A 12,351-nucleotide genomic window follows, 5' to 3' on the forward strand; every position below is an offset into this window, starting at 1 on the left:
CGGGCCGGGCGCCGCCGCACTCGCGGAGGCCCGCGCCTTCTCTGCGCCGCGCAGCCCGCGTCCGGGAGGCCCGGCCGACCCCCGCCGCGGCGCCTCCGCGCCCGGCCGAGGCCTTCCCGCCAGCGCCCCCGCCCTGAGCGCCGCGCGCCCGGCGCGGCGTCCGCGTCCCTGCCGCCCCCTCCCCGCGCCCGCAGGCAACATGGCGGCGCGGGGGCGGGCAGGGGCGGGGCCCCGCGGGCCGGCCGGGGCGCGGCGGGCCCGGCTCCTCGTCGGTCGCCGGCCCCACGTGTGGAAACCCGGCAAGTGGGCCGGCCGGGGGCGGGCCGGGAGCGTGTGGGCCGATGCGGAGAGAGGCGGGGGCGGGGCGAGCCGGCCCCGGCGTGGGGGCCCGCGAGGAGCGGAGGGTGCCGCGGCGCGGTGGTAGGGGTCCCGCGCTCCTCGCGGGCGGGCGGGAGGCAGGGAGGAGGGAGGGTGAGGGTGAAGGAGGCGCGAGGACGAAGGGCAAAGCCCGGCGGGAGGAGGCGAGCTGGGGACACCTCGGGCGCGCTGTCCCCGTCACCTCAGGGCTGACACCGCGCTGCGTCCGCAGCCCCGGCGAAGGGTAGGGGCGGCAGAGGCGCCTTCCTCACTCCTGGTGTCCTTTGCCTCTGCAGAAAAAGGGAGAGATGCTGATCTCAGGGAGGGCGGCGGGACCTTCTTAGCCACGGAGGTAAGAAGAAGCTGCCCCAAGTGGCCCGGGGCCCTGACGACCGGGCGCGGGGCTGCGCCGGCAGGGACGGAGTGTTGCCTTTGGTTCCGGCTGGCGCGAAGCTTGCCAGAGCTCATCTCGAGCCAAGCTTCCCTTCCTTCCACTTAGCCCCAGGTATCTGGAATCTCCTGAAAGGCTTTATTTTCAGCTGACTGGCACATTTTCTAAGGTGTTAGTAGTTATTAGCATTTCGGTGAGGCCCTGCAGCCCTTTGGACTTGAGGCACCCTAGGCTCCAGGACAGATTTTGAAGGACCCTTCGGGGTGGTTGGACCTGCCTGGCCTCTGCCTTTAGTAGGAGTCAAGGCAATTAAGTTCAGCGTTGTGACTGAAGTGCGCGTGGGAGTAGAGTGCTGGAGAATGATTCTCTTCCTTTTCTGTGTGTGTTAGACTTTACTAAAGAGGTCCCACAGCCCCACGTCTGTGCCCTGTGTGTGACAGTTTTAGTGAAACAGCTCAGCTGCCTGACTTGGACTCTCTCACAGGGGCATAAAGCTTGTTGGCTTTAGATCATTGTAGGGTTTTCAAAAGGCTCCTATCTGTTCTTAGAATCATGTCAGGTGTTTCCTATCTTGCCTTGAAGCCACCGAAGAGGGTACTCTGCTCCTTTTGCAAATAGAATTCTGCCAGTTTACTCCAGCCATAGTGGTTCTCCTTTTCTGTCCATCTGCGTTCCAGTCTATATTGGACCTTTTTTCCCTTATTCAGTGACCTGCCTATCTTTAATCGCTGCACATTCTTGTTTGCACACAGCAGATATCTCCCTTACTTTCCAATAGTTTCATCATCCCCATCATAACAGTAAAAATTTGCCAAAGAGGTGAGAATACTCAAATGTGCAGAGGCCCAGGGCATCTCTAGGTTAAACTAGAGTGACCTGTTGGGAACATTGTTCTGGGGACTAACATTTGTGACTCTGTAGAATATATGACACATATTGTGATTTTTCACTTCATTGGCCCCAGGAGGTTCAGAGTTCCAAGTCTGGTCTGCGTGAGGCTAGTGTTGTCAGCCCGGCAAAATCTCCCCAAGAACAGTGTGAGAGAGTTGGAAGCCAGGCTGATCTTTCTCCTAATGGGCAAGAACAGAGACATAGCTTTTATTAATCTGTCTCTAGATTAGTTGAAATCTAAACTTTGTCTAGGAATGATTGACTACAATTAACACTCTGCTGCTTTGGTTTTGGAAGTAATGAGGACAGAAACCCTGGTGAATCACTGTTCATACCTTCAGGTGGCACTGTATCTTTCTCCTTTGTTTTGTATTATGTGTAACCTTAAGCAAATTGATTCACTTTGGTAAATCTCAGTCTCCTGGAGAACTCTTGAGTGATTGTGTAAAGTGCATACCTTCGTTAGTGTTGTGTTGAAAGTAACAGCTGTAATTCCTTACTTGTTGATCACTAATCTTTATAGGGTTATACAGCAGGTGTTCAAAAAATGTTAACTGTTATCATGTTAGGGTATGCATCTTCTGGTACTTTTTCCCCATACCAATAGGTACCCCAGGAAATAGCCTCTAAAGACAGACAGGACGTTATAAATGGAGAGCAGATGGATGGGGAATCACCAGACCTGGCTTTTCATGTAGCCTCTATCAGTAACCAGCTGTGTGGTTTTGGAAAGATCACTTGAGTCATCTGAGTCTCTGTCTTTATAAACATGAGGACTGTAATAGTGACCTCAAGATTTCTGTAGGTTTTGAAATGCAGATGGTTGCTGTCTTATGGTAGTTCCACTTAGATTTTTTTACTTTGTGATGGTATGTAAACAGTAAACATTCAAGTAAATCATGGTGTGAGGCTGGGTGTGGGGCTGGGCGAGGCAGTGAGCAGGTGACTCCCGGTCAGCAGATTTGATTTACTGTTATTTTCTGTTTAGGGTGGATCGCCCTGGCCTAACCCCATCGTAAGGTTGAAGAAGGTCTGTACTATGATCCTGTCCTTGTTTGGAGGATAGTGGTATATTCTTTGAGGATTAGTATTTCTTGTGCAGGAGTCAAAAAAGCAACTTTCCCATGTTCTCTCAGCTCCTCCTTTCTAGTTTCCTCCAGCATACGGTGCCAAGTATGACTTGCAGTGAAAGCCTAATCCATCTAGGAATGCTGCTGAATTATGAGCTCTCTGCTCCCCATTCTGGAGCCTCTAGGACTGAGCTGGAATCTGGGGGTGATAGGGCCATTTGGATCACAGCGATTGGTTCCTCAAAGGAGCCAGAGCAAATAGCTGTAGCGCTACAGTCTGCCCCCAATTCCTGATCTCACTTCATTTCTATCCACCAGACCCTCAGACTCTGCCCAGCTTCAGACACACACAGCTTCTCCAGGCAGCTCTGCTTCTGAACAGGGATTACTTCTCTAGGTAGGTATCTGCCCCAGCGGGATAGAACCATGCTCCCTGTCTATCCCCCCTGCCCCCCAACTCCCTGGCTGCATTGCTTCTCTCCAGGATGACCCTGTAATTATCACTTTGAACCCTGGCTCCAGCGCATAGCTCTCTCACCTCACACCTCTCACTTCTGAATCCCACCACTCTTCCTGGATCTGTTTGTTATTAACTGTGTGTTACAGGTGGAGGGCACAAGAGGGGGTGGCAGGACTTATCTAGTGGTTGGAGTGGAGGGGGGGCGCCCAGAGTAGTTGGTTGGGGATGCCCAGAATGGAGTCCAGGGCTTCCCTGAAGGTGATCTCCCTGGTGATCAGTATTGAGAAGGGGTACTGCTAGGAAGTGACACAGAGGATGATGGGAATCAGGGGCTGAGACCAGGGGAAATAGAGGAAGCCTGTTCTCTTATTTCTTCTTCCCTGCTGGGCTGTGGCGCCAGGCTGGGCCCTTCTGGCTTAGTGCATTGTAGTCACTGGGTCTGTGCCTGCAAATGGGGGCAGGGAATTCTTGAAGTATGGGCTGCAGTTGATTTTTCTTAATACTGGGGTGGAGACCTACGAAGGTTCTCAGAAATCACAACCACTCACACCCAAATTGGCCAAGTAGTTGTCTCCTGATTGCCTCACTGTGCTCTTCTTCCCTCCCTTACCTGCCCCACCGAACCCATATGGCATCTCTAGGCCTTCAAGGAGTGACAGCGAGCTGGCTGTTCCAAGTTTGATGGGTGTAGGCACAGAGACCCATGGTGTGGCAGCCGGGAAGGCAGGGTGGCTTGACTAGGGATTTATTCCTTTGCAGCTCACCCTGGATGATGTCACTTGGTAGCAGAGGGGGACTGTGAGACCGTGGCTGGGAGCCAGGTTGAAGCCACTTGCCCACCTCTGCCCAACCAAGGGGCATCCCACAGTCTGGGAACAGCAAGTGGCTGTAGGCCACAGACACAGCGAGGATATGCATGTCGAGGGGAGCACCTCCACTCCCCTCCCCCCAACCTCAGACACAAGCCCGGTGACATCTACCTTCTCCGTCGTGGACTATGTGGTCTTCGTCCTACTGCTGGTTCTCTCCCTTGCAATCGGGCTCTACCATGCCTGTCGTGGCTGGGGCCAGCATACCGTTGGCCAGCTGCTTATGGCGGACCGAAAAATGGGCTGTCTCCCAGTGGCGCTGTCCCTGCTGGCCACCTTCCAGTCGGCAGTGGCCATCCTGGGTGTGCCGTCCGAGATCTACCTATATGGGACCCAGTATTGGTTCCTGGGCTGCTCCTATTTTCTGGGACTACTGATCCCAGCACACATCTTCATCCCTATCTTCTACCGCCTGCATCTCACCAGTGCCTATGAGGTGAGTGAGGGAGAAGGGCGGAACACAGAGGAGCAGTGGGGCAGGGACGGAGGGGAGGACCTGGATCCTTGGCTTTCCTCTGCCTAAGGAGAAGGCTGGGGAACATACCGAGTATTCACAAATACTTTCTGGTGGAAATGGGGCATAGCAATGTGGGGTAGGAGCAGGGAGTCAGGGGACCAGGATGCAATGCTGAGGGGGGACCAGCGTCAATATGAACTGGATATTTATTACCTCATGTTCTTGGACCTATTGAGGGAAGCCATATGTGAGTTGGGGGTGGGCAGGGAGTGGAATGGGTAGGAATACCATGTTTCCCTCTATGCTCCTGCCTAGTACCTGGAGCTCCGATTCAATAAAGCCGTGCGGGTTTGTGGGACCGTGACCTTCATCTTTCAGATGGTAAGTGAAATGAAGATGGAGGTTGAACATGGTGTATGGCAGGGAAGGCTTGCTGAGGTGGTGGAGGGTTGCCTGGCAGAGTGAAACTCCTTCTAGGGGTCAGTGTCACAGAAATCCCTCAGAGGCATCCTACTTCCCCTTCCAGCACAGATACTATGGTGGCAGCAAGCCAAAATTTGGAAGGCGAGGAAAGTTAGCCTAAGAGAAGGGAGGCCATTGGGACCTCTGAGCAGAGGTCTGCCCTTCCTCCTGTCTGCCTACTCTCATCTCTCCTCTTCACGTCCCTCTTCCATGCCAACAGGTGATCTACATGGGGGTTGTACTCTATGCACCGTCATTGGCCCTGAATGCAGGTGAGAAGTCGTAGTCTTTGACTCCCAGTTGAGACAGGCCAGGAAAAACCTTAGGGAGGGGCAGGAAAGAATTTGACCTTAGCCAGGGAATTGCCTCACTGCCTGGGCCCTTGGCTTTCTCTCCCAGAGATAGGTATTGTTCACCTCGCTTGACAGCTAATCACATTATTCCGCACCTCATGCCCCATCGAAGTGGTTAGTTAACACCTTTTGGTGACGCTTTATGGACTCCCCCCCCCCATTGTGCTGAATGATTTATTTTATCCTCAGTGATCAAATACATCATGTCTGCAACATGAACATGGCTTCCTTTACCAGAATTCCTCAGGCTTCCTGACTGATAAATCCTTTTCCAAAGACCAGATTGTGACTTTTCTCTGTTGCAGTAACTGGCTTTGATCTGTGGCTGTCAGTGCTAACCTTAGGCGTCGTCTGCACCATCTATACTGCTCTGGTAAGTACAGAGGACTCAGGAGAGGGAGGAGAGAGGTGGAAGAGGGGACATGGGAGAAGATGGCAAGGAAGGAATGAGGTGAGTTAGGAGGGTAAGATAATATAGGGGGGAGAGGGGTGAAAGTCTAGGGTGGAATGAAATGCGGCGGGAGACAGGAGGGGTTAATGGCAGGGAGTGGGATGTAGGACGTGTTGTATGGCACGTGCAGTCAGGCACAGGGTGGGAATGTCTAAGCGTCCTGGCTGTTGCCGCCTGCAGTGGTGTGGCCCTCACCGGTGGGTCAGTGTCTTCCCTGGTGGGTTGCTTGGAAGGCCTCTGTAATGTGCGCCGCCTTTCCTCTGCAGGGTGGTCTAAAGGCCGTCATCTGGACAGATGTGTTCCAGACGCTGGTCATGTTCCTGGGGCAACTGGCAGTTATCATCGTCGGGTCAGCCAAGGTGGGCGGCATGGGGCACGTGTGGGATGTGGCTTCCCAGCACGGCCGCATCTCTGGGATCGAGTAAGTAACCCCCTCCCCTGCCTGGGGTCTATTGTGCTGGGAGCTGAGCCTACCTTCAGGCCCAAGTGCAGGCTGTGGGAAGCAGAGAGCATGCTATGGAAGCCTCAGGGCCAGCACTGAGAGGGCTGGGCAGTGTGCTAAGGAGATGAAGGGTGGACACACATGTCTGGTTGTTGGTTAAGGAAGGTCAGCATAGATTTAGAACCTGGGATCACCTGGATCCTCTTTCCAAATTGCTGCACTACCTCTTGAGTCTGCCTGAGTTTTGCCTTCAATAGCTGCGTGGCCCTCTCGGTAGTGTCTGCTCCCCTCTGACCTCTGTCGTAGGCGGGTAAGGAAGGCCGAGTCTAGGGCTGTGGCAGTGAGCCTTGGCATCTGTCGCAGGCTGGATCCAGATCCTTTTGTGCGGCACACTTTCTGGACCTTGGCCTTTGGGGGAGTCTTCATGATGCTCTCCTTATACGGGGTGAACCAGGCCCAGGTGCAGCGCTATCTCAGTTCCCGCACGGAGAAGGCTGCGGTGCTGTGAGTGCAGGGGATGAGTGGGGAGCCAGGTCTGGAGGGAGGGAATGGCCCTGTTTCCACCGAGTCAGTTGGGGTGGGGACAGAACATGGGTCTACTTTCTGGGGGCTCAAGGATGTGCCTCGTGGCCTGTTAACACCCTCTCTCCCTTGGCACTGATCTTTCCTGCAGCTCCTGCTATGCGGTGTTCCCCTGCCAGCAGGTAGTCCTCTGCATGGGCTGCCTCATTGGCCTGGTCATGTTCGCCTATTACCAGGAGTATCCCATGAGTACCCAACAGAGTCAGGCAGCCCCTGACCAGGTGAGGAGACTCCCTAGTCCCCTTCTGTACGCTTGAGAGACCAACGAGAGACCAGTTTGGGCCCCCAAGGGGAGCTTCTGGTGGTTGCAAAAAGGACTCCTAGCTTGGTGGGAAATGGATATGAAATCCTCTCCCTCTGGGGTTTTAGCAAGCTAGCTTGCAAGGATCCCAGTCCCTGGTGTCACCTGATTACCCTTCTCAAGGGGTCCCTCCTCTACTGACTCCCCCACTGTGTTCCCAGCACTCAGCTCTGCTGGGAGCTTTTGGGCCCCTGTCTCCTCTAACCCTCCAATGGCTTCACCTTATGGAGGAGAAAGGCTTAACAAGCTGGTCGGCTTGTTCAAGTCCACTGCCAGTCAGGGCCGGGCTGGGCCAACCACATCACTCCACTGTGGGGTCGCTCTCTGTGCCTGGCCCCTTCCTGATGCGTGCAGTCTCTGTCGACTGGCCAAGGCACCTTTGGGGGTTTTGTCCACACTTCTCTCCTGGGGAGGGGCTCCTCTCAGGAGAACCGGCACCCCTGCTCTGCTCACAGTTTGTCCTGTATTTTGTGATGGACCTCCTGAAAGACCTGCCAGGCCTGCCTGGGCTCTTTGTTGCCTGCCTCTTCAGTGGCTCCCTCAGGTAACCTTTGTGACCTTTTCCCTCGGGGTTGGTGCATGTCACCCCTACTTGTCACAGGTGGTGGGTGGAGGGGATGCCTCTGAGTTTCTCACTGTCCCCTTTCTGTGAGTGCCTCAGACAGCACTTCTGTGTGGACAGTGTGTCGAGCAGAACCTCTCCTGGGAGGCCCCCGTTATGTTGACAGATTCTTCTACAATCCTGGGAGTCCGCCTGACCTCTGCCCACTCAGGAGCGGACACATGGCCTGGCCCTCGTAGCCACCTCTCGGGTGGTCTCCCACTGGGAGGGCAGTTTTGGCCACACAGGTCATCACCCGTTAGGGCATTCCCCCCATCGGGCCCCTTCTCCGTGTGGCTTTCTTGGCCCCCAGACTCAGCACAGCGCTGTCTTCTCTTTCTCCTTCCAGCACTATCTCCTCTGCTTTTAATTCACTGGCAACCGTTACGATGGAAGACTTGATCCGGCCCTGGTTCCCTGAGTTCTCTGAATTCCAGGCCACCATGCTTTCCAGATTCCTCGGTGGGATATGCTTCCTCTCTCCTCAGTCAGGTTCTCTCAGCCGTGCCGTCATGCATGTCCGTCTGCGTCAAAGCACCCGCTTTAGCCTGGCCTGTTTGCCGAGTGGAGACACAGCCTGTTTATGTCCCAGGGCCTTTCCCAGGGAGGGCTCTGAGTCACCGAGGAGGGAGGACAGATTTGGAGGAACCTGCTGGGGCGTGAAATAGCTTGCTGTTTCCAGGCTCTCCGGAGGTTGTGGTTTGGTTGGGGGAAGAGCTTTGCTCTGTTTTCCCCCCTTTCTATTTTGACTCACATTTGCTTGCTTTCCTCCCTTTTTTCTCCCCAGCCTTTGGCTATGGGCTGCTTTGTCTGGGAATGGCCTATATTTCTTCCCAGATGGGACCCGTGCTGCAGGTAATGACTGGAGGGAAGAAAGCAATTTTTAAGGGAGAAAAGGAGCTGTTTGAGACAGGAAATAGAGAAAGACAGTTATTGTGAAGAGAATGATGTAGGGGTCAGGGGTTGAATTCCCTTCTGATGGACCACCTCCAGCTGTGAGCAGGCTCTCAAGTGGCCTGCAATCCCAGGGTCACTCCTGGGATGTTGTAGCCTCAGCTCTAAGGCTCGCCTCAGGGGGGCGCCCAGAGCAGCCACTCCTGCCCTCAGGCACCCTTTGTTCTGATCATTCTGGGTGGAAGACAGGCAGGCAGAGCTGACAGGTGGGGCTCTGAGGCAGTGGCAGTTGGCTGTGCTATCTGTTTGGTGAGGCTGGGGCCTCTGAGGTGGTGTGTGTTTCTTTTCCTCAACCCTGTCCTCTGTAGGCAGCCATCAGCATCTTTGGCATGGTTGGGGGGCCGCTGCTTGGACTCTTCTGCCTTGGGATGTTCTTTCCTTGTGCCAACCCTGCTGTGAGTGATCTTGTTGCCACGGGCTGGGCTGGGTCTGGGGAAAGTGCTGGGAGCGGCATGAAGGTTGGTCGGCTGCATTGTGATAGGGGAGTGTGTTGTGTCCCTGGGCAGGGTGCCATCGTGGGCCTGTTGGCTGGACTCACCATGGCCTTCTGGATCGGCATTGGGAGCATCGTCACCAGCATGGGCGCTGGCATGGTCCCCTCTCCCCCTAACGGGTCCAGCTTCTCCCTGCCCAGCAATCTCACTGCTGTCACGCTGATGCCCACAACCACCCTCTCCAAGTGAGTTTTTTCTTCTAGGGGAATGAGCTCATTTATGAGGGATTCCTCAGGGCCTTGCTAAGGGAAGGATCACGGAAGCCTGAGGGAAAAGTTGGATGTTGGGTCTCGAGACCCTAGGTCTTGGATGGGGTTGGTAGGGAGCCAGTACCTGAGAAATGCCCTGTCAGTGAATTGCTGATTGTCCTCCCCCATCTGTCCTCCCCAGGCCTGCAGGGCTGCAGCGGCTCTACTCTCTGTCGTACTTATGGTACAGCGCTCACAACTCCACCACGGTCATTGTGGTGGGCCTGACTATCAGTCTTCTCACCGGTGAGGGCATGTGGGATGGGCCATAGAAATAGGATGGGCTTCAGGAGGGCACTCAGGGTGTCTGGACACTGGAGCTCAGAGGGTTGTGGGGTCCTGGGGGTCTGTACCTGTCAGGCTTCTTGGCTGAGTTCTGGTTGGTGAGGGGGTGACTAGAGTCTTGGAACCCCGAGGACAGACAGAACAGAGGGCTGTCGGGGTGTGTGCTGGTGACTCAGTAGACTCAGCAGCACCTTTGCCTTCAGGGGGAATGCGTGGCCGGACCCTGAACCCTCGGACCATTTACCCAGTGGTGCCCAGACTCCTTGCCCTCCTGCCCCTGTCCTGTCAGAAGCGACTTAACTGCAGAAGCTGCAGCCAGGTAGTACTTCTGTCCCTAATGTCCCCTCTCCTCTGAGTGATACTACCGACCTTCCAGGTTCCCTTCCATCCCTTTGCTTCCTCCACCCAGCACCCCTTCTTCTGGTCATTGCCTGAGTCTGGACTGCCCCACAGCAGCTGTCCAGCTCCTGCCATCGGGGAGCACTGGTGCCGGCCTGCTGGCCTTTCCTCTCCCCTCCGCTGCCATTTGGCTTGCCCCTGTGCTTCCCTTACTCCTTGCTGATCTCTCTGCTGGGAGAGCTTAAACTGGGGTCTTCCCCACTCTCTGCATGAGTTCCATCACCCCCTTGTTTCATGTTCATGCCGCTCCTAGGACATCTGCGTGGACAACACTATGTTTCCGGAGAAGATGAGTAATGGGATGCTGAGGGACAAGGAGGCGGTGGCAGTGCCTGAGGAAGGCTCAGCCCAGCAGGGGAGCAGCCCCACCTTCATTCTCCAGGAGACCTCCCTGTGATCTGGACCTGAGGCTCAGGCCCAGAGGCCACCCTTGGTGCAGCAATGAGTTACTTGACGTGTTTTGCAGGTGCAGGACTGGATGACTTAACCCACACCAGAAGACCTTGTTCTTAGGGGTTCTCACTGCCATAGAAACTGTCATGTCTTGGGAAATGCAAGGGTCCAAGGTTTTTCTTGCCCAATGTCAGTCTGGTCTAGAAGACTAGGCCTGGAGGGGGCAAGATTTTGCCAGAAGAGGGGACAGAAGTGAATCTTCTGGGAAAAGGAAAATGGCTTCTTACTCAAATGAATAGAAACAGCATTACAGGCTTTAACTGCTCTGGGGCCCAATTTGGCAAGTTTGACTTTCTCGAAGCTGCCCTGGCCAGCTATTGCTTCCCTTGCGGTTAGCAGGAAAGCACAGATTCTGTCAGCCACAGAGGGTCCCTGGGACTCCTTTCTGGTTGTCTGTGACACCCAGACCCCCCTCATTCCTATCTGTCTACCTCTATTCTTGAGAGGGAGGTTTTGGTATTTCCAAGAGGCCTCCTCAACTAGACAGGTACGTTCGTACATTCATCTCCTTTGTGTCAGTTTCAGAAGCTTTCCACCCACTGCCGCCCCCACCCCCCCTTGGGGCACAGGGCAGGTATTAATCCAAGAAACCAGGGCATGACCGGTCCACTGTGGAGTGTGTCATCCATCCGATTCCTGAGCCACGCCACCCTTGTGTCATTCTATGACTTGTGGTCCTGATTCCCTTTGGAGTTTCTTTCCCACATGTCTTTGTTCCTAGGGAATAAAAACCTTTGGATGTACAGTCTGAACTCCAGTGGTGTGTGGCTGTCCTTGTGCACCCCAACCCTTGCCCTGGACAGGATAAAGAGCCCCCTCCTGTGCAGAGTTTTTCCTTACTGAGAGGCAAAGGACACTGTCACTGGCTCTGGAGGGGTCAAGTGTCTATGGCCAGCACATCTGTTGGGGCAGGAGACGGACCTCTTCTCAAGCTGCTTCTCACCCCTGCGGCTTAGTCATCCCCCAAATGCAAACCTGTCATTCCCCTCAGTCCCTCTCCTGTGTGACTGCCTACGAGAGCCAGCCACCCTCTGGGTGGCTCCCTCCACCTGCTGCAACACAGCCCGTGATGTCGCTGGACGTGACTTTACCCCAGGTGCTGCCTGTGCAACCTACTACATTAACAGGTAACGCCAAGAGAGATGCCGCAGCCGTTGATGGCAAGCACTGGAGATGTGGTTGCTGAACTGAACACGGTTTTGTTTTGTTTTTTAATTTTATTTTTATAGTCCTCATACAATTGCCAACCCCTTATTTTGACCCCAATCCCTCCTTTCCCCGCCCCCTCCCCATAATGTGTCTCTGGCTCATAGTTGTTTGTTGAACTGAACACTGTTTACCTAAATACCCTGAGGCTGACCTTTGAGTGGCATTTGCAGAGTTAGTAACTAAGTGATTAGCCCAGTGCTACCATGACTCCTGCTTGTGCGCGAGCCTAACTGCCACCCTGCTCTCAGCTGCACTTTGGGGCACGTCACTGCACCACCTATGGAGCCCTTCAAACACTCAGTTGCCTGCCTTTTCCATGCACGTGGGATAGGTCACTCTGCTCCCCACTGCAAGTTCCCTGTTGGGAGGACACGTGCTGTGGATGCTGCCACCACCAGTGTCGCACCATGCCCTCCCTGCACCCTGGGTGGACATGTCCCACTGTCCCCACTCTGCTCCACGGTACTTATCCAAGCCCTCCAGCAGCCTTTGTATTTTCATACAATGGGCAGCCCTTCACTTCTGAGGCTGCCATAATTGCTGGCCACATTGCTAGTTCAACAAAGGCTGTGTCCTGAGCTGGTGGTCTAGTCCCCATTGGCCCAAAGGCACCCAAAGTGTC

General features: G+C 54.8%; 1 protein-coding gene across 4 annotated transcripts; it reads left to right on the forward strand.

Moving 5' to 3' along the window:
- Positions 1–397: 397 nt before the first annotated feature.
- Positions 398–11,590, forward strand: SLC5A6 (solute carrier family 5 member 6). 4 transcript variants are annotated; one of them, XM_037528350.2, is made up of 19 exons: positions 398–420; positions 654–709; positions 2,628–2,669; positions 3,028–3,106; positions 3,929–4,474; positions 4,811–4,876; positions 5,178–5,229; positions 5,616–5,683; positions 6,028–6,182; positions 6,567–6,707; positions 6,877–7,006; positions 7,542–7,630; positions 8,037–8,149; positions 8,475–8,542; positions 8,950–9,036; positions 9,148–9,320; positions 9,526–9,629; positions 9,872–9,987; positions 10,321–11,590. In XM_037528350.2, the coding sequence occupies exons 5-19, from the start codon at positions 4,082–4,084 to the stop codon at positions 10,462–10,464; spliced, it is 1,899 nt and encodes a 632-aa protein (XP_037384247.1). In that variant the 5' UTR covers positions 398–420; positions 654–709; positions 2,628–2,669; positions 3,028–3,106; positions 3,929–4,081; the 3' UTR covers positions 10,465–11,590. The 4 variants fall into 4 exon arrangements, with proteins under 4 accessions (XP_037384247.1, XP_037384249.1, XP_037384248.1 ...); XM_037528352.2 differs by lacking the exon at positions 2,628–2,669; XM_037528351.2 differs by lacking the exons at positions 398–420; positions 654–709 and adding an exon at positions 725–862.
- Positions 11,591–12,351: the final 761 nt, after the last annotated feature.

This window comes from Talpa occidentalis, unplaced genomic scaffold, assembly GCF_014898055.3.
Source record: "Talpa occidentalis isolate TD23 unplaced genomic scaffold, MPIMG_talOcc4v2.1 talOcc4.5, whole genome shotgun sequence".
In the NCBI taxonomy this organism is placed as follows: Eukaryota; Metazoa; Chordata; class Mammalia; order Eulipotyphla; family Talpidae; genus Talpa; species Talpa occidentalis.

Excerpts from the sequence above, each read along its gene's own strand:
- SLC5A6 (XM_037528350.2), top strand. The coding sequence starts at position 4,082 with ATGCATGTCGAGGGGAGCACCTCCACTCCCCTCCCCCCAACCTCAGAC. Across the intron at positions 7,631-8,036 it reads CTCTTCAGTGGCTCCCTCAG|CACTATCTCCTCTGCTTTTA; the intron begins GTAACCTTTGTG and ends TTCTCCTTCCAG. Across the intron at positions 8,150-8,474 it reads CATGCTTTCCAGATTCCTCG|CCTTTGGCTATGGGCTGCTT; the intron begins GTGGGATATGCT and ends TTTTCTCCCCAG.